At 41.4% G+C, this 26,668-nt stretch overlaps 1 protein-coding gene across 1 annotated transcript in view; it reads left to right on the top strand.

The window, feature by feature from the left end:
* cachd1 (cache domain containing 1) overlaps positions 1–26,668 on the top strand; it is a 169,902-nt gene that overhangs the window by 85,128 nt on the left and 58,106 nt on the right. Inside the window, exon 3 of the mRNA XM_080195619.1 lies at positions 18,909–19,057. Coding sequence (XP_080051745.1) covers positions 18,909–19,057 — 149 coding nt within the window. The remainder of the gene's footprint in view (positions 1–18,908; positions 19,058–26,668) is intronic.

Here is a 26,668-nt window from a genome sequence, read left to right as displayed (position 1 = left end):
TTGATGCTCTATGCTGTAAAGCTCAAAAAATTAGTATTTTTATTATGAGCTTCCATCTCACTGAGGAGGCTTTAGGCCGATCCACATCCAACAACCTGCTCTAAAGACTGTGGCCATATTTTGACAGCTATGACAAACTGTACCACAATAGCTGAGAAAATCAACAACACGCTAAATAAAACAATCAACAACATTCTAAAAGAAGTTTAATTTGTTCTCTCTCCTAATCTTAACAGATTCTTCTAAAAATAATTCCAGGATCCAGTATGGTGCTTTTGTCAAAAACTAATCATTTCTTCCTTAGGCAATTTCTTATCTGTGAACTAAGTTTCATTAAAATCTGTCCATTAGTTCTTGAAAATTTTGTTTACAAACAAACTACCAGATTGGTGAAAATTGATGTCTGACCATCTTCACTGGCAGAGGTGGTAAAGATCGTTGCAGATGTTTCTGGAAGCAAAGGTATCAGATATTTGAAAATTTGCAAATTTACTGATTTCACTAACCAATAGTTGACACACATTCATTCTCGATTACACGTACATGAGGCATTGTGGGTGGATAGTTCTGTAGTCAGTAATTGTGGGCTTGATAACTTGTAGTGCCAGCCATGGCTCTGTTGGTTCACACTCATATTGTGAGTTAATAGTTTGCGGTTTCAGGTGTGTTAAGGATTTGTCTAGCAGCAACAGTAACAAGAACTTAAAAGGCCTGTAGGATAGAAATCTGCCTAGCAACAGTAACAGCTAGCATTTCCAGGGACAGGCAAGCCTCCAAAGGTAATCAGGGTATTCCAAAGGCACAAGAGCATCTAAAGATGATTAGATGTGAATTGCTGTAATAGTAGAAATGGATTACTACCAACGAAATGTCTTAAGTTTCCCAGCAGAAACCATTTACCTAAATGACTGGGTGAATCAGGATTATAGAAATGCTAAGCTCAGCAAAAGGAAAACAAAACGAGATATGTAGATAGCCGACTTTCGAGTTGGAAATAACAACAAGAGAAACAGTATAACTTACCTCCTCAGAAGCAGACAGGCTAGTCCACACCTCACAACCAGAATCAAGCCCATGATTCTCAGCCAGGCAGTTAGGATCCACTTCACTGTCAATGGTCCTGTAACATCTTTTACTTCACGGAGATACTATAGTCTAAGTCGTAAAGCCAAGGCATTGCAAGAAACTTTCGTAAGGGCAGTTTAAATATCTTTGGATCAGGAAGAGACGTTTCCGGACTTGATCATCAGCCCCGTATTGTGTGGTGATTATAGAATTATTGAATTTGGATGTTGTTTGTTAAAGGGATGTTTTAGTGAATTCAGGAATATAGATATATTTTGGAACAAGGGATACTTCCTACATAATTGTGTATATATTTAGTTCATGTACTTAAGTGTATTGGAGTATTGTAATCCTTTACGTTGTGCATTTTTCTTTTCTTTTAAATTAATGAATATTTAATAGTTGTTTATATGTTGACAGGACTGGTTCCTCACTGGGATTCTATGCGAATCCCCACAGCATTCCAAAAAAGGTATACGCCACCATAAATTGGCGTTTTAAGTTGAGACACCCTTGCATGTAACATCAGTATGTCATGATAGAAAATTGGGGGCTTGTCTGGGATCTCGGGGTGTCGGGGATTTTTGACTTTTTAAACATAATGAAAGCGAGGGACACGGGACCAAGTGTTAGTTAAAATAAGAAGGCTGTAAAAGTGACTCCTGATCGAGCTTGATATTATCTGGAAGTAGACAATAACCTTAGTAAGTTTGAAAGGTGTGCTGAAAACCAAATTGATGGAATTGGCAGATAAATTAGAAATAGTCTTATCTACAGGGGCTAGGAAGGCTGAGGTAATTGAAAGCAAAGCAATGCATTTAAATGCGTGAGAGGGGTTAACCAGACCAATATTTTGAGGAGTGAAGAAATTGAATTAACTAGCCTTCAATTACAAGGAGACATTGCAATGAAGAAATTAAAGATGCAAGAAAAAGAGGGTGAAAGAGAGGAAAAGGAGAGAACTTTTCCAAAGCAATCAAGAAGAATGAGAGAGGGAATTTAGAAAGGAAATGGAACAAGCCGTAAGGGAAGAAAGAGAGAGAAACTTCTAACTTCACAAACAGGCAACAGAAACAGAAAGATCAGAAAAGTCAGAGGAGTAAAGTGGTTCCAGACGGGAGCTGAGTGTGAAGATGTTTAGAAATGTACAAGCACCTCTGCGCCCCTCTCCCTCACCCCCCAAATTTTCAATAAAGTGACACTGAAGCATTTTTTAAATGCTTTTGAGAAAATAGCTAAACAGTTGAAATGGCCACAAGACATTTGAACCCTGTTCTTACGGCCTAAACTTGTAGATAGGGCGAGTGAAGTGGATGTGTTTTTGTCAGAGGAAAGATCTGGGGAATATGAGGCAGTGAAGAGAGCTATATTGAGTGCTTACGAGCTGGTATTGGGGTCTTGCAGACAACAGTTTTGAGCAGTAAGAAAACAGTCTGGATGGACATGTATTGAATTTGAAAGAGTTAAGTAAAGTCATTTTGATAGGTAGGTGCAAGCATTAAAAATAGAAGAACCCTATGAACTCATGTTGAGGAACAGAAAGTTAGAAACGCCAGACAAACCGCAGAGTTTGTGGATGACTATGAGCTGACTCATAAACCATAGCCTTTCTTTAGACGCACTTTTATCGGAGGATGCTAGAAAATGGGAAGGTGGGAGAAAGGACAGTCAAACAAGTTGGGACACCCCTGCAGGTAACATCAGCCTGATTCGTGACGAACCGCACTCAGGACTTGAGTGTAAAAATCAAGCTTGATACTCCAGTACAGTACTGAGTGCCACAATGTTGGATGAGATGTTACACTAAGGCTTCGATTGCTGTATCAGGTGGATGTAAAAGAACACCCAGCGTTATTTTGAAGAAGAGCCGGAGAGTTATCCCCAGTGACCTGGACAATATTTATCCCCCTAGCAACATCACTGAAACAGATTATCTGGTCGTTATCTCATGCTGCTTGCTTTGCACAAAGTGGCTGCTGCATTTTCTACATCAGAACAATAGTAATTTAAAAAAAACCAAATATTTAATTGGCTGTAAAGCGGTCAGGGATGCCCTGTGATCTTGAAAGGTATATAAATGTAAGTCTTTGATGTGTGCCTGTGTGTGTGGTGTTATGAAAACTATAATTATCTAGTTAGAAGTGGAGTTTGGGAACTTCAACTCCTGACGGACTTCGGAGCTTTTGCGCGTGTAGTTCTGAACATCTGAGTTTTTGAGTGTGAAAGCTGTGGTCGGATGACCAGGAGCAGAGGGCCACAGCTGGGAAGTGTCCCAGGTAGGAAACAGGGAGAGGTCGCAAAAGAAGAGTCCCGCTGAGAGGACAAGGACAAGACGCCCCAATAAATTTGGAAAGAAAGGAGCAAAGAAGCAGTCTGCAAACAAGAAAAAAGGTAGTTGCGGCGAACAGGCTTTGAGTAAAAAACGTGCGAAATAGAAGCAGAATGAGGCCCCTCGAGCCTGCTCCACTATTTGATAAGATCATGGCTGATCTGATTGTGTTTTGAATTCCATATTCCCATCTATCCCTGAATCTATCTACCTCAGCCTTAAAAATATTCAATTGCCCCACTTTCATCACCTTCTGAGATAGGGTTCAAAAAATGCACAAGCTTGTGAGAAATAGCCATTTTTCCCTTGTCTCCATTCTAAAAGAGTCACCCTTAATTTTAAAACAGTGCCCCCTGGTTCTGGACTCTCCCACAAGGGGAAATAGCCTTTCCACATCCACCTTGTTGAGGTCTTATGTATATATCTATCCTCACTCTCTAAACTGCAGTGGATAGTTTGACAATGTTCACCATGGTAGGCTTCTGCAGAAAATGCAGATGTATGGGATTGAGGGTAGTCTAGGAAATTGGATCAGGAATTGGCTAGCAGATAGGAGACAGAGGGTGGTGGTTGATGGTAAATATTCGTCATGGAGTTCGGTTACGAGTGGTGTGCCTCAGGGATCTGTTTTGGGGCCACTGCTGTTTGTAATTTTTATTAATGATCTGGATGAGGGTATAGTTGGGTGGATTAGTAAATTTGCTGATGACACCAAAGTCGGAGGTGTGGTAGATTGTGAGGAAGGGTGTCATAGTTTGCAGGGAGACTTAGACAGGTTGCAGAGCTGGGCCGAGAGGTGGCGGATGGAGTTTAATGCGGAGAAGTGTGAGGTAATTCACTTTGGTAGGAATAACAGATGTGTCGAGTATAGGGCTAACGGGAGGACTTTGAATAGTGTGGATGAGCAGAGGGATTTAGGTGTATGTGTACATAGATCCCTGAAAGTTGGGAATCAAGTAGATAAGGTTGTTAAGAAGGCATACGGTGTCTTGGCGTTTATTGGTAGGGGGATTGAATTTAGGAGTCACAGCGTCATGTTGCAACTGTACACAAATCTGGTGCGGCCGCACTTGGAGTACTGCGTGCAGTTCTGGTCCCCACATTACAGGAAGGATGTGGAGGCTTTGGAGAGGGTGCAAAGGATGTTTATCAGGATGTTGCCTGGTATGGAGGGGAGGTCCTATGAGGAGAGACTGAGGGATTTGGGGTTGTTTTCGCTGGAAAGAAGGCGGCTAAGAGGGGATCTTATTGAAACATATAAGATGATTAGAGGTTTAGATAGGGTGGATAGTAATAGCCTTTTTCCTCTGATGGAGAAATCTAGCACGAGGGGGCATGGCTTTAAATTAAGGGGTGGTAGTTATAGGACGGATGTCAGGGGTAGGTTCTTTACCCAGAGGGTGGTGAGGGATTGGAATGCCCTGCCTGCTGCAGTTGTAAATGCGCCTAGTTTGGGGGCGTTTAAGAGATCCGTGGATAGGTTTATGGACGAAAAGGGATTGGTTTAGATTAGTGGGTCATTGTTTTGTAACTGGTCGGCGCAACATCGTGGGCCGAAGGGCCTGTTCTGCGCTGTAACGTTCTATGTTCTATGATACAAGCTCAGTCTGTTCAACCTTTCCTCATAAGAAATCCCGCTCATTCCAGGTATCAGTCCAGTGATGGAGGCAGCCAAAGTTTGGTGACTTGTTGCTGAGGGCCATTAGGGTAAAGGTACCCCATTGCAGCTGCATTGTTCTGCTCGGCATGGCCAAAAATCAGAAGTTATATTTGTGAGTCAGCGAATGTATGCGTGGGAATCCAGGGGAATGCAATCTCAGAAGATGAGATTGAAATACTGCAAGGTGGGCCATTGCTGATATTGTCTGAGTCTGGTAAATGAAAAAGACTCAGGAGAAGTCTTGGAAGATGCAAAAAGGCAGTGAAGGTTGGTGATTCTTCTATGGACTGTGGAGGCAAAAGTATCTCTGGAGCTGTAGTGTTTTGCTTTGTGTAATTGAAGGGTCAAGCTATGCTTGTGCTTTGGTGGTTGAGTCAAACTCGGGAATCAGAAGATGTGATTGAAACCCTGTGAGGTGGACTGTCATTGATACCATCCAACTTGGAGCAACTTTTGGAGAAAATTCCCAGGTTAGATCTTCGAAGGTGAAGATGGGAATTCATTGTGAAGGAGGCAGAATTTCAGTGATATTTGTTGATTCATAGGGTGGAATTTTTCTGGCCATGCTCGCCCCAAAACTGGAAAATTCCACCCAAGGTCAAAGGACATTTCCATGGTTCACCCCTCACCCGTTATGATTCTTATGGCAGGCAGAACATGAAAATTCGCCCCATAGTGTCACAGACATTTGGGTTGATGAGAAATCCATGGACTCTGTTTAGGTAACATCTACTACTTGTTGTGTAGTGTGGTGTGTTCAATCACAATTTGCCTGTTAATTCATATGTATATTAAATAACCTTTTAAAGTTAGGGTATAAGATGGATATTGTAAATTGTTTTATCTTTGAGCTTGTAAAGTACAGTTTATTTTTGTTTGTTCAAAACCCATGAAATCTGTGGCTTTAATTAATGAACAAGTGTTTTGAATCTCAAACTTTGTCTACTTTAAACAAGGCATTATTTGTCCCTAACCAAATCTTATCAAAAGCTTGGGGTCTGATCAGGGATCCTAACAGTGGCCAGTCACATTTCTTAACTGACCTAGTAGGTAGAAGAACTGATCAATTAGGCATAAGGTTTGCAGAACTCAGAAGCCCCATGGGAGTGTAACCATATCTTTGGGCCCACACAGGCTGCAGCCTAATTGTGGTATTTGTGTTAGGGTGATGGGTAGTGCATTGAAAGCAAGGCATGCCTAGGTCCAATTCATTCACTGCCTTAATGACAGAGTTGATTGTCAGATTTTGGGTGCATACGGGGGAGGGGTGGGGGGAGTAGTTAGTTAAATGTCAGAAGCTGTGGAAGGAAAACATTCAAGTACCGGAGCGTAGAGTGTCTGTCTGTAGTTTCCTGCAGGGCTTCAAATTAAAAGTTGTAAACTGTCATATGTGCTTCTGCCTGACGTTTTCAGTGCACACTGCCATCCTGTTTTTGTGAGAGCAAGAACTCAGTAAAGTTAGGGCCCAGATGTCAGCAGCTATTATTTGGCAAAGCAACGGAGGCATTTATGTATTATTTTAAAAATGCAATTCCTGCATGCACAGTGCTTGAAATGTCATCCCTGCATTAGGCATGTGGTTTCATGAGACACAAGGGCATTCAGAGAATGGAACAGCAAACTGACACTGAGTGCAACTCAGTTGAAGCTGGAGTACTGTGTGCAGTTTTGGGCGCCGCACCTGCGCAAGGATATTTTGGCCCTGGAGGGAGTGCAGAGGAGGTTTACTAGGCTGATACCGGAGCTGAGGGGATTGAGCTATGAGGAGAGGCTGAATAAACTAGGCTTGTACTCGTTAGAGTTTAGAAGAATGAGGGGAGATCTCATTGAGACGTATAAGATGATGAATGGGATGGATAGGATAGAGGTGGAGAGACTCTTCCCGCTCAAAAAAGACAGTAGGACTAGGGGGCACAGCCTCAAGATAAAGGGGAGGCGGTTTAGAACGGAGTTGAGGAGGAACTTCTTCACTCAAAGGGTGGTGAATCTCTGGAATTCTCTGCCCGTTGAAGTGGTGGAGGCTGCCTCGCTAAATATTTTCAAGAAGCGGGTTGATGGGTTCTTGATAAGAGAGGGGATTAAGGGTTATGGGGAGAGGGCAGGAAAGTGGAACTGAGCCACAACAGATCAGCCATGATCTTATTGAATGGCGGGGCAGGCTCGAAGGGCTAGATGGCCTACTCCTGCTCCTATTTCTTATGTTCTTATGAATATCTTAAAATGTTATTGCATTTACCTTTTATAATTTTGAAATTAATTTACTTGATGTCCAGGTAGAAGAAAATGTTTTGAGAAATAAACTTGGATGAAGTGGAACAATATAAATTGTGATTTTTAGATAAAATATTTAAAACACTGAGTTGGATAGTGTAGATGGAAATCAGTTATTGCTGCCTTAGACTGTGATCCCTGAACAAGAAGACTTGAGGGAGCACAGATGATAGAAATATACTATTCTTCCTCCTCCCTCATTTCATCACACAAACAACAATAAATAAGTGGAACGGAGTAAAGAAATAGCTGTTGAGGTTGAGTCTTTTCTTGCAAAGAATTGTTCTAATGTCTGGTTGGAATGGGATTTAAAGTTTATATGAATAAACTGAGATCAAATGCTAATTAGAACATAAACAACAACAGCTTGCTTTTATATACCATCTCACACATCTTTTGAAGAAATGACCTAAAACACACTATTGATGGAATTGATTCAAAAGAATGCTGCAGGCCTACGTTGACAAATGGGAACCAGGGGATGGATGAATATTCTGAATTTTTCATAATTATATCTGTTCACATTCAAGATGGCCATGCATTATCCAACTAGTAGACCTGAGAGAAGAAACAGCAAGAAGTTTCATAACACCAGGTTAAAATCCAATAAGTTTGTTTGGAATCACGAACTTTCGGAGCGCCACTCCTTCATCATCTGATGAAGGAACTGCGCTCCAAAAGCTCATGATTCCAAATAAACCTGTTGGACTTTAACTGGGTGTTGTGAGACTTCTTACTGTGCCCATCCCAGTCCAACAGTGTGCCATCATGAATGGTGAGGGACAGTTAGCTAGTTGGAGGAGGAGGCAGCACGAACATCCCTAAGCTCATTGGCAGAATTCCAGGACATCAATGCAAAAGAAAAGGCAGAAGCATTGATAACCATCTTTGGCCAGAGATGATCCATTTCCGCCATCTCTTGAGGTTCCCAGCATCACTCAGGATTGCTTTAGCCAATTCAATTCACTGCACATGATATCAAGCAATAGTTGAAAAAAACTGGATACTGAACAGGTTATGGGCTTGACAACATTCCAGCAGTGTACTGGAGATAGCCTATCAGAACCACACCATAACTAATTAAGCAGTTCCCATACAGCTACAATATAGGCGGACTTCCAGATATGGTCTGTCCACCAAAAGCAGGGCTAATTGATGTCCCATCAGTCTACACTTGATTGGAAAGTATAGTTCACAGTGTGATCAAGCAGCACTTACTCAGCAATGGCCTGCTTGCGGATGTTTAGCTTGGGTTCTACCACAGTCATTTGGTTCCAAACCTCATAACCTTCGTGCAAACAGGGACAAAAGAGTTCAATTCTGGACATGATGTAAGAGTGACTGCCCTTAACATCAAGGCAGTTTTTGACCAGGTCTGGCATCAAGGAGGGGGAGCAAAATTGAAGCCAATGATAGTATGGGAACTTCCCTTGTTTGAAGTCATACAATGGAAGCCAAACATCTCGGCCCCAGGATATCACTATAATGTTTCTTCTGGCTGGCACACTAAGCCCAATCATCTTCAGCTGTTTCATTGATAACCTTCCCCCATATTGTCAGAAGTTGGTATATTTGCTAATGATTATACAGTGTTCAGTACCATTTGTGATCCTAATGGGGCAAAGACATTGCTGGGCCATTTAGGCTGGAACAAAAGTTTGGCTGGAAAAACTGTGCATGAACAATGGACTACCTTCAAAAAAGTAATAGTTTGGGCACAGAGGAGATATATTCCCTTAAATGGCAAAGGTCGGACAAATAAATCTAGAGCTCCTGGAAGAAAATGGAAATAGAAATTAAAATAAAGCAGAAAAAGTATGCTTATGAGGGGTGTCAGGTAGAAAATGCAAATGAATCATGAGGAATACAAAAGGCTCGGAGGAGAGATGTAAAAGCATATCAGAGAAGCGAGGAGGTATTAGGAGAAAAGACGTCAACAAACAGAAAGGGGAACCCAAACACTCCTATAGGCAAATAAATAATAAATAGATGGTAACAGGTGAAGTGGGACCTAAAAGGGAATTTATCCATGGAGGCTGGGGCTTTGCTTGGCCTTTACCATGGAGGCAGATGCTACCTAGGCCATGGTGACAGATAAGGAGATTCTGTCACCAGAAAGGTTCTCAATTGATAAGGAGGAAGTCACAGAATCACAGAATTGTTAGCTGAGTAATAGAAACAGAGTACCAGTCAATGGATTTTTTTTGGGCTGAAGGAAGATTTGTAGTGGAGTTCCCCAGGGGGTGGTATTGGGATGCTTTCTGTTCCTGATATACCTTAATGATCTGGATCTTGGTGTGCAGAGGGCAATTTCAATGTTTGTGGATGACACAAAATTTAGAAGCATTGTAAACTGAGAACGACAGTGTTGAACTTTAGGAGATCATAGACAAGTTGGTGGAGTGGGCAGCTAGGTAGCAGATGAAGTTCAATGTGGAGAAGTGTGAGGTGATGTATTTTGGTAGGAAGGACATGAACAGGCAACAAAAAACAAGGGGTACAGGGACAGAGGGACCAGGGATGTGCGTAGATCATTAAAGCCAACAGGGCAAATGGACAGAGAAGTTAATAAAGCGTATTATATCCTGGGTTTTATTACTACGAGTGTAGAGATGATGAGCAAGGAGCTTATGCTAAACTTATATATTAGTTAGACCACAGCTGGAGAATTATGTTCAGCACTGGACACCACACTACAGGAAGGATGTGAATGCATTGAAGAGAGTGCAGAAGAAGTTTACAAAAATATTTCCAAGGATGTGGAACTCCAGTTATGAAGATAAATTGTGTAGGCTGAGCTTTCTTCTCTCTAAGGAGAATAATCTAAGAGGAGATTCAGTAGAGATGTTTGAAATGGTGAGGAAACTGGACAAAGAGTGGGAGAAACTGTTCTTGCAATAAAAGGATCAAAAACGAGAGAGTGCAGATAATTTGCAAAGGATGTGATTATGTTGCTTGGAAAACCTTTTCCTCAGAGTAGTAGTTCGTATCTGGAATGCAGTGCCTGGAAGTGTGGTGGATGTACTTTTAAGCAATGCATTCAAGAAGGCATTAGATGATTATTTGAAAAGTAAAAATGTTCAAGGATATGGGCAAAAGGCAGAAGAATGGCACTAATTCATTTGGGGAGTTGTGAAGAACAATGGGCCAAATAGCTTCCAATGCCATAACTATTCTGTGATTCTATCTAGTGGAACAAATAGGTAAAAGTACTATTAACTAAATATTATCTTTGTATGCAACCTGTACTTTAAACCACAGAGTGGAATAACTCCTTATTTTTAGCCCAACCAAAAAAACATATGTCACAGGCATACTTCATGTAGATTTTTCATGAATCAGCCCAAAGTGATTTTTAACTCTAAGCATTTATTCCTTTTCTTTTCTCAGCCTGGAAATTTCCAGTCTTTTGCCATGAAATTTTCTTTTTCCAAAGACTTTCCTAGGCCAAGCAGGGTGACTCTTCCACCCTCATTTTAACTCCTCATGAATTTTGGCTTTGAAATCTGAGCGCTGGCTTCCAAACATGTTCATGCATGTGAACGATAGCATCTTGTTTCACATGTAGCTTCTCCCTCTGTGTCAGATTCAGAAAAAACTATACCTGACCTTTACACTGCTTTCGTTGGCATCCTTCCCCTCAGCAATGCAAATCACATGAGCTGGGTATCTAGGTAAAAATAGTAATTAACTATTCTTGACCCTAATTTTCTTCCATTATACAAGTAAGTGGGCACTTTATGGCACAGCTGTTTACAATCCGATACTTTGAGCACCTTTCTGGGGCTGTGAAAAATTTGTCAAGTTTAGCCAGGGTGAACTTAGAGATTGATGTCTTTGTCTCTAACCATGATCCATTGCCCCTTGGTCTGTTGTCAGGCAGACTTAGAACAGATCCTGTCATCCCTGCCATTTGACCATAAACTAAAGGCACATTCATAATTGTTGCAATTGCCTTTCCTTCATATACTCTGTATGCACTGGAAATTCAGCTTTGTGAGATAAGAACTTGACTTGATTTGCACTTTGGAAAAGCTTTTTGAGAACATTAAATAGACACTGCTTTTGCTAGCATGCTTACGAAGGTTGGATATTGTTGTGTGGAAGAGTTGGACACCAGGGGGAGTGTAGAAGGATTAGACCTGGAGGTGAGAGGAAGGGGTAGACAGTGAAAGGGGCAATTTGGACACGTTAATGGGTGGTAAGTCAGATATTGTGGGGTTGGGATGCCGAATTGGATGTTTGGGATGGGGTTGTGAGGTTCGACATGGTGAGGATCCGATTACAGGGGTAGTTCCCCACTTTTAATTTTATTACCTCACCCACCCCTATCTGCCCCTGGGGTTTAAAACTTTTTCTCTCTTTCCCTCCCCCCGCCCCCGCCCAACACCAGACTTAAGTTGATAACTTCAGTCGTTCATTGAATAAATTTTTAAGATTAAAATATACTATGGCTTTTTACTAAATTGAGATTTTCTTAGCATGTCTCAAGCTTGTCTTAAGTGAAATTACTCTTCTTCATTTCCACACAAATCAAAACCTCTCATTAATCTGTGCTTAAGCTTCAGTGGGAATCGTAGCTGTGTTTGGGGATGAGAAAGAATCATTCTTTGGCAACAGTTTGTCAGTTGCCTGCTGGGACATCCAGCAGAGCTGCTGTTTCGTGCTGATAGCATTTCAGTAAATGCACTGTGACTAATATTCTTTGACCTGATGCATAATAAAGTGTTCAGAATGTACAAATGATAAAAGTTATTCGGCAGTGTTAGCGATCTAAACTGGGAAATCATACATACCAGCTGGGTTCAATTGGTTCTGAATGAGCTTTTTAAATATTAATGGTTTACGAAAGCTGGTTAGTATGTGCAAAGATTGTGCTTTAATGAAGGGCTCAATTTCAGTTGTGCTGGCCCCAAACTCAGATTTACAATCAAGGATGTGAGGTGGATGGCAAATTAGATCAGTTGTAATTTAAAGAGAAAGTGCTGATTATCTTCTCCTATGTTCCACTAAATCCCTGACTTTTTCCTGAAGTACAATTTCAAAGAGGACTGTCTTGTTCTCTGGTATCTGACCCACTACTGTCTCTTTTTCTCTCTCCTCTCAAACCCCAAATGACAATTCTTGTGTGTGAGCCCAGGCACAAATGCTGACAGTTCATTGCAGCAGTTGAATCCAAACCTGATGCTCACACCAGTGTATTTTTCAGTTGGTGTCACCTGGATAACATTCAAAATTAGGAATTCTGACGGATTTATTCTCCCTCCTCCCCCAAACCTTCCAAACATGGTGTTTATGTGCCAATTCATTATAATGCTTTTACTCCTACTTTAGATGAGAGCAGAAAATTCAGTAAAGATGCCTCAGAATTCAAACCTGGACCTTTCTGGTTTGTGGTACCACAGAATTGTTTGAAAATATAAACCAGACAGCTTGGTCAAGGCATTGAGGAATGAACCAGGGAATGGCTATCACTTATTTTGTTTAGCTGAAAGGGTTGCCTGTTTAAATTCCCAATGCTTGGCAGTTAACTGTCAGATACCATTAACTGGTGCATTCTCCATGGCAAAGCCTGTACCAAGAGTCCACTTGATAGTCTCATCTCATAGAGTATAAAGTTGTTGTTTTGCCTGACATTTGTATTCTTGAGATTATTCTCATGACTTCAAGACAAGGCTCTGACAAAATGTCTATGTTAAGAATTCTTGTGATCTTATAGTCTTACAAAGAAAGTGGACAGGCAGTCCACTCCTGCCAGTGTCTCCAGGAGGTATAAATGCAATTTAAGCCATTATATTGTGGACTTGGATGGAAGAGTATCTTGTCTGTATCTATCTCATCTGAGTGGACAAATTAGGTCTGGCTGTGTGGAACCAGTTGTGTATTGGAGATGGGAGATTGGAGATTCTATCCCAATTGGGAGAGGAATGTTAAAGCAATAAACCTGGAAATGTTAGTGTTGGTGTCAGAATGCAAAATATGAAACAACGGACCATGTCACCCAAAGTACAATTTATCCAGACAAAGCAAAGATATGTGTGCATGTGCTAATATATTGGTTTGTCCAGTTTATCTGATTGGCACTATGAATACAGCAGATTGTGTCAGCATGGCAAAATGCCTATTCTGTCTCCCCTTCCTCCTCCCTACACTGAGTTGCTGCAATTTTTGCTTGGTCCTTGTGGCTTGGCAAAGGAACTGAAAGATCAAACTTAGTTCAAATGACTAAAAACGGCATCAAATAATAAAAGTATTAATTAAATTTTATTTTCTCCAACAAATTGTTTTGTTTTATTCATTCAGGGGACATGGGTATCACTGGCTGGTCTACATTTATTGTTTGTCTCTAGTTGCCCTTGAACCGAGTGGCTTGCTAGCTAGGCCATTTCGGAGTGCAATTGAGAGCCACATTACTGTGGCTTTGATATTACAAAATAAAAGTGAAATAGTCACAGCTCTTAGATCTACATGAATATGTCCTTTCGGGTTGGGCATCCAGCCATTGCAAGACACCAGAATATCATTTGGATTATACCGAAGTTGACAATCTATCATCATGCCCCTCTAAGAAAGACTGAATGAAGGTAGTCGTGTATATGGATATCTCCTGTATGTCAAGGCTGATAGTTACACAGTACATATGGCACCTTTGTGACAGTGAGTTGAAACCTTTAGTGGCTAAATTTCCTCACCACATTGAAAAGCCTTGCATGCTGATATATAAAAATTCTTTTAAAAATAGGTATATCAGATTTCTTCAGCATATTGAAAACTGTTGCACGATGATTTATAAAGATATTTTTTAATTAAGTAGATCAGATTTCAGGATCTGATTTGAAAAGTGGCCCCATGGCCAAATAACCTTGTAGCATTCCCTGTCAAAGCTGGCCCGTGAATAATTATCATTAGGGAGAAATACAAGGGTGTGTGACTTTTGCCTCTGGTCCAAGGAAGGAATCAATGTCTAAAGAAAATATGGGGAGGTTGTGGGGGAAGGGCAAGTAAATGTCTTCTAAATGCAGACAGAGGCTTAAACCCAGCAATTTTCTAAATGCTGTCATTAATTTGAGTGTTTGGTGATTTGTTTGCTTAAAATAAATTCTCTTGTAATAGAACTGAAGATGATTTTAGGACTAAGTTATCAAACTGTTTTTCTGATTAATATTTGTGATAATGTAAATGATATTCCATCATGTAAGATCCTTGGAGATTAGTATGAACTAGACTTTTGAATAAGGAGAAAAGCAAATTCAGGAGACCGAAATCTGAGTCCTTGTAATTTGGGCAGAACTGTTATTATAGACAGAGATGTATTCAGGAAGGGGGATTGAGACACAGCCTAAAAGATTGAAAAGATTTGTTGTATTGTACTTGCACACGTCAGGTGCTGTAGATATGATAAACTCCCTGACTGTGTCCACTTGAACCATGTTAAGCACCTAGTAACCAATTGTAGTTCCTTCTATGACAGCACAGTGCTTTGAGTTCTAAAGCTAGAATGAAGCCCATAGTTGGAGAAAACTGAGTTGATTAATTAGAAGTATCTTGTAAGAAACAATCGACACTGCATTAAAATGTATCAGGCTTAAAAATGATTTGTTTGCCTTTCGGGCATTTTGACACCATGCACCAAAATAAACTGAGTGACAACACTGCAGAATTTTTTTTAAAGGTCAGTTTTTAGTTTAGGAGTTCCTTCAATGTTAGCATTGCAGATGCAAAACAAAATTAAACATTGCTACAAAAAATGTAGAAGGCACATTCTTACTGATCAAAGGAGTGCTTCCAGGGCTTCCCCCACCACCCCACCAAGCATTAATTTCTAATTTGCTCTTGATTGGGGCCTGTAATTTAATGTTTTAATCATGGCTAACAGTTATAGATGAGACAGACTCACTAAAATTTATATGCACTTTATAAAAAATTTATAGTGTTTTAAGCATGTAAGTAAGTAATGCAAATGTAAGCAGAGAATAGCTAAACAGTTTGAGCTTTGATGTTGCTTTCTGAATATTCTGAGCACAATTTGATATTCATTGCAGATCGTGCCACTGTTTCTAACTGTTGGTAAAGATATCATATTTTTCTGCACTTTTATCTTCTCCAATTGTTGGAGCCTTGGTGTGGTATAATTTTCAGACCATTCGTCTTCAGTCATGTTTTACACATGACAATTTTTAATGCACGAACCTGATCACTTGAAGGTGGAAGACTTGCACCTGAACCTGATCTTGAGATCACCCTACTACATTCACACACTTTCCAGAATGGGTCTAAAGCAAAAGCAACAACTCTTGGTGTGTCAGCACATCTATACCTCCTTTTCTGTGCGTGGCCAGGTGCTCTTGTATGTTAATGACTCAAAAGCGCGGCACACTTGTGAATTGGAAAAGTGGAAGTAATTGCATTGTTGGAGCTAGTGGCGAATGTCTCTGTGTTGTGTATGTGTGTTGCTTGAATGGGTCTTTAACTTGCCAGTTCCTCTTAAATGCCTCTTTTAATAAATTGTGAATTTCACTTGCTCAATTGAAGAGTTGAAGTCTGAGTGCCAAACCAAGTTGGGACCAATTGTGATTTGCATATGAATTTGAATTGGAATTTTCAGTTGTCAAGCTAGATGGCACATAATGTCAGGATTTGCATGGGACAGCTATGGTCCCTCCACCTGCTGGCATGTCTGGGGCAGCTCTGCTGGCACTGAGAGCCTCAAACAGATTTTACTTGTAACCGGCAATTAGCTGCTTGTGTCGGGGTGGGGTGGGCCTGATCCACCTCCAAGGGCCCCCAGACAATCAGGGTATTAGCAGCTCTTCAGTGCCACATGGTGTCATGGCCATTGCTGAGACTGCACTTTGCCCAGTGCAGCATCAGGAATGCCACTCTGAAACTGAGGTAAGTGGGATTGGGATCACTAGGGCCAGTCAGGCAGGCCCTGGTGAGGGGAAGGATGGTCATTTGCACAGGGCAGACCTTCCTAGGATACACCCCTGAACCATGTCCAAAGCAAAATATTGGAAGAATGCTTATTGGTCAACAATGATTTCATTACTACGGCACAAACTCATCAGGTCAAACAGTCATCTCCTGTGCTGTAAGTGTTCCATCATTCTAGGGAGCGAGCTATCTTGGATCTGGTGTTATGTAATGAGGCGGGTAGGGACCTTGTGGTGAAGGATCCTCTTGGGGAGAGTGGTCATTGTATGGTGGAGTTTCTGGTGCAGATGGAGGAGGAGAAAGTGGGTTCCCGGACACGCGTTCTTTGTTTGAACAGAGGGGAGTACGGTAGGATGAGAGAAGAATTAGCGAATGTTGACTGGGGGAGCGTGTTGGAAGGTAGGTCTGCTGAGGAGCAGTGGAGGATCTCTAAGGAGATCTTTCTTGGTGCTCAGCAGAAATTTATTCCGATGGTTAAAAAGGACCGTAGGAGGAGAGGTAATAAGCCGTGGATAACGAAGGAGGTGAAGGAAAGTGTTAAATTAAAAGCGGAGGCGTTTAGAGTAGCTAAGAGCAGTGGGCGAGAAGAGGATTGGGAGAGGTTTAAATGTCAACAAAGATTGACAAAGAAGTTGATAAAGAAGGGTAAGAGAAACTGTGAAGCTGGGCTAGCGCTTAATATAAAAAAGGATAGCAAGAGTTTTTATAAATATATAAAAAGGAAGAGGCTGGCTAGGGTGAACGTTGGACCCATAGAGGATGAGAGGGGGGACTTAGTGGTAGGGGATGGGGAAATGGCTGAGGTCTTGAATAACTTTTTTGCTTCGGTCTTCACGGAGGAAGACGTGAATAATTTGCCAGGTGTTAGCGATGGAAAGGTGGTAGGACTGGAGGGTCTCAATGACATTATTGTTACTAGAGAGGCGGTGCTCGACAGACTGGAGGGACTGATTGTGGACAAGTCCCCAGGACCGGATGGAATGCATCCGGGGGTTCTGAAAGAAATGGCGGAGGTGATAGTGGATGCCTTGGTGGTTATTTTCCAAACGTCGCTGGATTCCGGGGAAGTGCCGGAAGATTGGAAAGCGGCTAATGCTACGCCGTTGTTTAAGAAGGGTGCCAGGCAAAAGGCAGGGAATTATAGGCCAGTTAGTTTAACGTCTGTTGTGGGTAAAATGTTAGAATCTGTCATCAAGGAGGAAATAGCGAGGCATCTTGAGGGGAATTGCTTGATAGAGCAGACACAGCACGGTTTCGTTAAGGGGAAGTCATGTCTGACAAATTTATTGGAGTTCTATGAGGAGGTGTCTAGGGTGGTGGATAGAGGAGAGCCGGTGGATGTGGTCTTTCTTGATTTTCAGAAGGCGTTTGACAAGGTACCTCAGAAGAGGTTATTGCAGAAGGTAAGGGGGCATGGAGTTGGGGGTAGGGTGTTAGTGTGGATAGACGATTGGTTGTCAAATAGGAGGCAGAGAGTGGGGGTTAATGGGTGCTATTCAGATTGGCGTTTGGTAACTAGTGGAGTGCCCCAGGGGTCGGTGCTGGGGCCTCAGCTATTTACCATTTATATAGATGATCTGGAGGAGGGAACCGAGTGTATGGTGTCGAAATTTGCTGATGACACCAAGATTGGTGGAACGGCAAATTGCGCGGAGGGTGTGGAGAGTCTGCAGAAGGATCTAAATAGGCTGGGCTAATGGGCCAGGAACTGGCAAATGGAATTTAATGTTGGCAAGTGCGAGGTGGTCCACTTTGGTAGGAATAATGGTAGGGCAAGGACTATTACTTACGTGGCGAAAAACTGCAGCAGGTGACGGTGCAGAGGGACCTTGGGGTCCTTGTGCATGAGTCGCAAAAACCCAGCCTGCAGGTGCAGCAGGTGGTCAGGAAGGCGAATGGGATGCTGGCCTTCATAGCGAGGGGGATTGAATATAAAAGTAGGGAGGTCTTGCTGCAGCTGTATAGGGCATTGGTGAGGCCGCAGCTGGAGTACTGTGTGCAGTTTTGGTCGCCGTACTTACGCAAGGATATTTTGGCCTTGGAGGGAGTGCAGAGGAGGTTTACTAGGCTGATACCGGAGTTGAGGGAGTTGAGCTATGAGGAGAGGCTGAATAAACTAGGCTTGTACTTGTTAGAGTTTAGAAGAATGAGGGGAGATCTCATTGAGACATATAAGATGATGAATGGGATGGATAGGATAGAGGTGGAGAGACTCTTCCCGCTCAGAAAGGACATTAGGACTAGGGGGCACAGCCTCAAGATAAAGGGGGGTGCGGTTTAGAACGGAGCTGAGGAGGAACTTTTTCACTCAAAGGGTGGTGAATCTCTGGAATTCTCTGCCCGTTGAGGTGGTGGAGGCTGCCTCGCTAAATATTTTTAAGACGCGGGTTGATGGGTTTTTGATAGGCGAGGGGATTAAGGGTTATGGGGAGAGGGCGGGAATGTGGAACTGAGCCACGACAGATCAGCCATGATCTTATTGAATGGCGGGGCAGGCTCGAAGGGCTAGATGGCCTACTCCTGCTCCTATTTCTTATGTTCTTATAAACAAAGTGTTGTTGGATATAAATTAGGGAACTAATATTATGAACAGGTACATTGTTGATCAATGAACTCATCCTGTGTTGTGCTTTTCCATTCCATTGGCAGCTGGCTAAAAAGATAAGAGAGAAGTTTAATCGCTACCTCGATGTAGTGAATCGTAACAAACAGGTGGTAGAAGCATCCTACACAGCTCATTTGACATCACCATTGACGGCCATCCAGGACTGCTGCACAATTCCAGCTTCAATGATGGAGTAAGTATTTTTTTCCACTTCATAAATTCCAGTACTCAATATATCCATGATTATATACACTGCATTAGTGATCTGGTACAATAAGAAGTTTCAGATGCCGTGGAGTCACTACAATGTGATTTCCAAGTCATTTTTAAGGAGGAAACTGGGAACACCATGAAAACCAAGACCATTCTAAAATGTTTCCTGATGTGGTCAGCAAGTTTTTCTACACTTCTATTTTCCTGTCAATTGAAGGGGCCAAGTCTTAGCAAGGTACAATTTTGAGAGAGTTTATTTTCTGACATGTTTTACAAATGACATCTTTTTAATGCATGAACTTGGATGTCAAATCCTTGACAGTGGGAGACTTGCATCAGGACCACAGCTATTACTTAAGGTGCTGGATAACTGTTCCCATCTGGCTTTGTTGCAGCCCTTGATGACAATCAACTTTTCTTTTGCATTTGTATCATACAGACTTCGGGACACCATCTGGAGTGCTGCTGAAATTATGACTTTCACTCCACAGTCGAGGAATTACTATTCCTACTTTTATCTGCTACAATGTCAGTCAGAGTTGGTGCAATTGTTTGTGTGGTTATTCTCATAACTCTGTAATCACATCACCTAATTTGAAAGTCTTATCAGTTATTTTTTTTATCACTCCAGCTGACAAACTGGTAACCAAACAACTCTAACTGAGTGAATGGTAAAGTATGCTTCAATGAGGGGGACAATCTTGGAACTTAGATTGTACAAAGAACTATAAACGAAAGCATGTTGTTGGGCAATTAAGGATTCTAATTGATGGCATTTGCAGCTCAGTCAGTTGCTGCATCATTTTCCCATTTAGATATGACTGCACAAAAAGCGCCTCTACTAAAGTGATACAATGTGTGGATATTTTCAGTAATAGGCTGGTTCATTAGAACAGAAGAATCTTGTTTCTGCCACCCATCTGGACGGTTTGAGGTAGTTGCTTTTCGTTGTTTTCAGTATGCTACTCAATGCACATCAACTGATAAATGGCTAAATAAAATCTGAACCAGTGAAAATATCTCAAAATGAACACCAGTGTCGCAAGTCATTGAACTATGTAGCGCTTAGCCACAGAAAATGTATTTATTTTTAAGAGTGGGCTGGTGTATTGTTTGGCTGGGTTTATTGTTGAATTGGCCTCATTGAGACTAATGTAAACATTAGTTAAACTAGCTTAATGCAGTTATATCTGAAGGTGACTTGTCTGATGAGGATGCTATGGAGCAGTAATATGACTGGTCAAGAAAGATGAGTGAGCTGAAAATATACACTTGAGGGTCTTCATGACAAATACAGCAGTTTTAATGCATTGTCTTATCTGACTTTGAAAATAAATTTCCATGGTTTCTTCCTAATCTACCTGCTTGTGATGAGAATCCATTCTAAAAGCACAAGCACCCTCTTCTATCTTATCCAAGTGTTGAGGTAACTGAACTCTTCTCAGGTTGCAGTGGAGTATGACAGTTAGTCTCTATCCCTAGACTTGGAGGAGAAAAATTAATCAGAGGTCCTTCTCATGGTGGAAAATGAAAACTTCAACATTAGATAGATGAGGGTCAACTAAGTTGAGCTTTAATGTCCCATAAATTGCCTACCAACTTCAGCTATGCAATGGTTCCAACCTTTTTAAGCAAAAGATCACTTTTAGCACCAAAATGCAACACAAGCTTGACTCTTAAAATTTCAACTTTACTAACCCCCTTCCCCCCCTGTCCAAATATACTTATGTACACTCACTTATTCTTGACGTGACACACATCTGAGTACTGTGAAATTTGGATCATAGTTTGAGATGGCCGGTCTCTACAGCCCATCAAATGGGCATCAGTGAGACGAGTGCAATATTTGGACTCTGGTTTTCACCTTGGAAAAGGCTGTTGGTTTATCGAACCAAAATAGTCCTTCACCTTGAGCACACACGATGTCAGAAAAGGGTACTTGCAAGTCCTCAAATGCTTTTGTCCCTGGACCTAATCTTGTCATTTTTGCACGCTGATTATTTCCGTACTGTTGGTGTTCCAGTGTCCATGTGAAGAAAAGAATTTGAGACAAGCAAATGTCCCATTTTGTCCAACTCTGGATATTGACTGTTGAATTCCTGCTCCAACTTGTTCAGGTGGTCACAGAATTTGTTTGGATGGAACTCTTTTTCTGTTTGACCTGTTGCTGGATTTTCTCCAGATTTGGGAAGTGGACAGTAACTTTGCTCTTTAACAGGCAGGACCACAGGCTCAGTTTCAGCTGTGATGAAACTGTACTACTGATATATTTTATATTATGTAGACCGTTTCGAGATTTTTTTTTTGTCTGATGTGAATAGAGCTCAGATGCTAGACAACAGGATAATCACTCATTTTAGCCACGTGGTGTTTATTTAGAAGAAGCCTATTGTTTATAGATGGAGACTTTCCCTGTTTGCTTTTTTTGCTTAAAGGAATGGGTTGTTTTTGTTTGGTAAACAGGGTCTTGTGATAATATGAAACGCAGTTAATGGAAGGAGCCAGGTATGTAGAAAGAGTGAAACAGCTTCCCATTTCAATTGCTGGCTGGAACTGTTTAAAGACAGAAGTCATTCAGACAGCTTCAAGATTACTTACACTAATTTACAGCAAATATGCCTGGGTTTGCTCACTATATGTAAAGTAGCATTAATGTCTACAGGAAGAACATTGCTTATTTGGAACTGAACTGGTGATATGTTAGAAATTAGAATTCTTTCTTTTCATGTTTGAAGATTATTCAACTGTTCAGAGTTAAGCTGCTTCATTTAGAGTTATGCTTAAACTGTGTTATGTGTAATGTGGGTTTTCATAGAAGATCCCTAATTTTCCAGTGAAATTATTACTGGAGTAAAATATCCTTTGCTCACATTTATGCCAAAATACAAATACTGTTGGGGTCTAGTCTAGCTTCATAATGTACTGGTCTGGGATCTTAATATAAAATAACCACATTCATTGCACTGATCATGTGTGACAACCCTCAGTCCCTCCCCTGCAGTTCACGTTTCAGTTCATTCAATTTTGCATTTATGTCAGTAAGAAATGCCAAGCCTAGCAACCACTCATTATCTGACATCTCATTGTACACCTCATTTCTTGGAAGGTGACAATTTCAGGGAGCAGATCTAAAAATATCTGGAGGACTTTTCCCTGACTTAACCACCTGGCATGAAGGATTAACTCACTGTAGGTGGCATCAAGCTCAGTGGTTAACGATTTGAACAAGCAATGCTGCAGAGCTCTCGCACAAATTAAATTGATGATCTTGACAGGAACTGTCATTACATGAGAAAAATCAATGCTTGCTGTCATTTGTAGGTAGATAACACAGTGGTAATTGACAAAGGAGGAAAATTCAGGATCATTTCTGTAAAGTGCAACAAAGCCTGCATTGACACCCAGAACTGATGGTGCACCATTGGTTGCAATTGAAATCAATTTTTTATCTGAACTTTTTCTCAGCCACATACCTTTGAAATTAATTGTAAACATCCTCACCTCTTATCCTCTTTTGGAGTGGCAAAGGAATGAGGAAGTCCTCTTGTTGCATCCTTCAGCTGGATTGTATCCGTCATGTCGACTGACTCATCAAACTGCAGTGAGAAACATTCACAACCTGATAAGTCTTCGTGTATTTGCTGAGATGCATCTTTGGACAACAGTTCCACCCATCTGGCTACTGTTATATCACCAAGCTTTTAAATTCTTTGAACATGGCGTCAGCAGCAACCATCAGAGCTTCCTTGATAATTTTGCCATTGATGAACGGTTCCTTATGTTCTGCTAGCAGATGGCTAATGAGAAATGACACCTCTTTGCTCGATTTTTCAAGACTCCCACGATCGATCTATCAATCACAATTGACTATTTGGAGAAGATTAATACTGGCTTAGTTGATGGTTCTAGATTTGAATCCTGGTCAGTACTGAAGTAACTGATGTCAATTTGACCAGCAATAGCTGTGCCACAATTAGCCTCAGGAAAAGTAAATAGTGATTGCTGTTCTTCTGTTTGAAAGTGTACGTGTGGTAGTCAGACAAGGTCAAGGTTTGGTCTTCAGTATGGTGTTCCATGTGGAAGAATTAAGAATTGCCTGTTAGCAGTAGGCACAGACATGGAAAAATTGCCTGTAGCTTAAAGAAACTGTGCACCCTTGCAACAGCATCAATCAGTCCTCCAGGAGAGGAGAAAACGAGGAATTGGAGGAAGGTTAGGTCAGCTATTCTGAAATCTAGCATATGTTGATTGGGAGAGGCAGTAGATTAACGGAGAATAGCTGTTTAGTTGAAATTAGAAACCTTGTCTGAGCGTATATTTTCTTTCCAGTTGCTGTATGCAGAAACATCTCAAAAAAATCTGTTTTGCATGATAAGGCTAGTCTGATTTAAGTCTATTTGGAATTTGCTAGAAGTCTGGGTTTTGATTTAAAATTCAAAGAGCTGCCAAAAAAGCACAGTTTTTATGTTCTGCATTAGCTCCAGTTCACTAGCAAAAGCTGCTCAGTGGAAGAGAGGCTGGCTGGTCTGATGGGATTTTAATATGTGAAGTTCAAAGTGCTGAAGCACATCAGAGCAGATATCAATCAAGTCCGTGCCTCGCAAGTTGAAGGCTGAACTGACGTTTCCAAAGGGAGTCAGATCAAAAAGGAAGACTGAGGCTGTGCAGTTTCTCTCTGGAGACTGTTTCGATCAGTTGTTCATTAAAGTCTGCCCAGGAAGAAGGTTGGGGGAGGGGGGGGTGGCGAGTGGAGGGGAAGGGATTGCAATGATGTGACTGCTCTTGGAAACAGAATTTCAGTCTATCTTTTGATCACTCAACAAGGGCAGGCAGAATCTCATCACAGCTGTAGTCATGGTACCCTGGGCAAGTTGAAACATACAGGGATAGGTTTGTGTGAAATTGAAGGAATAATAGTATGCATCTTTTTGTAGGAAAGGATGTTAACTCCTTATGTGCAATCTGAATATTCTTAACTGCAGATGTATGATGAATTCACATTGATCTGATTTCATTAGGGACAGTGGATTCTTCCTTGGAATAGTGTGCATGTAGGTAGATGAGCCTGGATCATCAGTACTATTACTGTTTCCTGAGTGTGCAATGTAAAAAATCAGGCTTAAAAAGGACTTTCATTGGGAAACTACAAAGGGCAGCAGAATATTGTTGTTCTCTTTGTTAACTCACAGTTTACACATTGACAGAAGCACAAGAACCTGAAGCATTGTTTCCCTACTGGATTTACGTATCGGATTATATTGCTGAGTAAGGACAGAAACAGCAGTAATGAGGAGATGTGTGATTGTGTCCCTGGGTAGCATAGAAAGTGATAACGAAATTGTACTAGAGTAGAAGTGGGCAACTGAGAGACTTGCTATACTCTTCAACCACCTTAGTTTAGTAAGTGATGGCCAGCTTTGCATGTATTTAAATTTGTGCAAGCAAGGAAGTGATTCATTTGATGCCAGTGACAGAGTTCTACAGGCAGCAGAAGCAAAATGTGAAGTATTGCTGCTGGCATTTTGTACAGATGTTTTGTATTCACTCACTCTTGATGTATAACTCCTATTTTTCTGGCATTAACATCAGGCTTCAGTGCCAATAACTTTATCATTGGACTGACATCCCAACTCTATTCCTTTTGATGTTATAAAACATAGATGCTAGCTCTTACCAAGTCAACTGGTTTACTTGGCTTCAGAGTCCAAAAAGAAGGGAATGATTTTTTTCAGCAGAGCTGAACAAGAGTACAATATTCCACCGTTGGCCACATCAGAAGCCTTGTTACATATTGGAATTGCAGAAGGTGCATCATTTCTATCCACTTCAGTCATTTATACATAGTATTAATTGGTTTGTGATTTGCAAGAAGGTAGGCAGGTTTTTGTATCTGAAGACATTTTGCTACCCATGTAGAACAGAAGTGAGTAGGCAGCAGTCATTCTTTCATGAGAGTTAATTGTCACCTTAAAACTGAGGGTAACCAGCTGCCCAATTCTGTCCATTGCTCTTCGCAGTGTTCAGGCACTACCTACCCTTTTGGATAATGATGTATCTCATTCTAGAGAATTATCAGCAAAGAGGATGTCACACTCAGTGGTCTCCAAGTGACAATCAATGAAGTCTTTTCTGTATATGAGATTCCAGTTTCGATTTCAGGGCAAGGAAGATTGGTTTGTTTTCTTTGGTGCTGGGAGCAAAACATGGACTTGGGTTTTAAGGATTTTGATGGAAATTTCACCCCTTGATCCAACTTAATAATTCATTATGTTGAAAGGAATTGGATTTGAATGTGAAGCATTAGCCAGTTGATTAGACCATCGGATGTTCACAGGAAAACGGTCAATTGGGAAAGCCACCTGAGGGCTTGTAGAATCATATTATTGTATGAATCGATACCTTCAGGAGCATTGGGGTGGGGTTGTTTTGATGTGCACTTCATCATACACAGTTCACCATCTAGTCAGCTAAGTCTCCTCATTCAGCCATTCAGAATGGCCAAGACTTTTGTTGAGCGTTTAAATGACAATTTCTTAAATCTGAATCATGGAATTTTAAATTTTTCTTCTGAAGTACTTGTTGAATTAAATTCATACAAAGATTGGCAAGGACACTTGAGTCGCCTCATGCCGGAGTTGATAGATGACATGGCTCCACATGTTTCACCTGCTTACTGTTAAATCTGCTGGAACCTGTTTTTTTGACTTGTATCTGAAGGGAGACACAAAAGCCCTATTCAGAGAGGATTCAGCCCATCTAGTCTGCGCTGAACATAATCCCACCCAGGCCCTATTCCTGTAACCCCACATATTTACCGTGCCAATCCTCTGATACTAAGGTCAATTTAGCATGGCAGTCAACCTAACCCACACATTTTTGGACTGTGGGAGGAAACTGGAGCACCCGGAGGAGACCCCTGCAGACACAGGGAGAAGGTGCAGACTCCACACAGCAGCAACCCGAGGCTGGATTTGAATCTGGGTCCATGGCACTGTGAGTGCTAACCACTATGCCACCACACTGCCTTCTCTCTCTCATAATGCCTCCCTGTCTGTCACGTAACCATGCCTACTTTAACAAATGGAATACCTTCAGATAGGATGGGAAAATTGAAAGGGAATAGAAACATAAGAAATAGGAGCAGGAAGAAGCCATTCGGCCCTATGAGCCTGCTTTGCCATTCATTACGATCACGACTGATCACCCAACTCGAGACTTATTCCGCCTTCCACCCATATTCTTTGATCCCCTTTGCCCCAGAGCAATATCTAGCTCCTTGATAAGATACAATGTTCTGTGTGATAGTGAATTTTACAGGCTGACTACTCTCTGGCTGGAGAAATTTCTCCTCGTTTCAGTCTGAAAAAGTTTACCTGTATCTTTGGTCTCTGACCCTGGTTCTGGATACACCCATCATTGGGAGCATTCTTCCTGCAACTACCTTGTTAGAATTTTATAGGTTTCTATAAAACTCCAGCGAGTATAATCCTAACCGACTCGACCTCTCCTCGGATGTCAGAGCTGCCATCCCAGGGTTTACTCTGGAAAGCCCTTGCTCCACTCCCCCTAGAGCAAGAATGTCTTTCATCAG

The sequence above is a fragment of the Carcharhinus amblyrhynchos genome, chromosome 9 (assembly GCF_965287045.1).
Source record: "Carcharhinus amblyrhynchos chromosome 9, sCarAmb.v2.hapA, whole genome shotgun sequence".
In the NCBI taxonomy this organism is placed as follows: domain Eukaryota; kingdom Metazoa; phylum Chordata; class Chondrichthyes; order Carcharhiniformes; family Carcharhinidae; genus Carcharhinus; species Carcharhinus amblyrhynchos.
The sequence above is the reverse complement of the archived record's forward strand: the minus strand, read 5'-3'. Positions and strand labels throughout refer to the sequence as shown.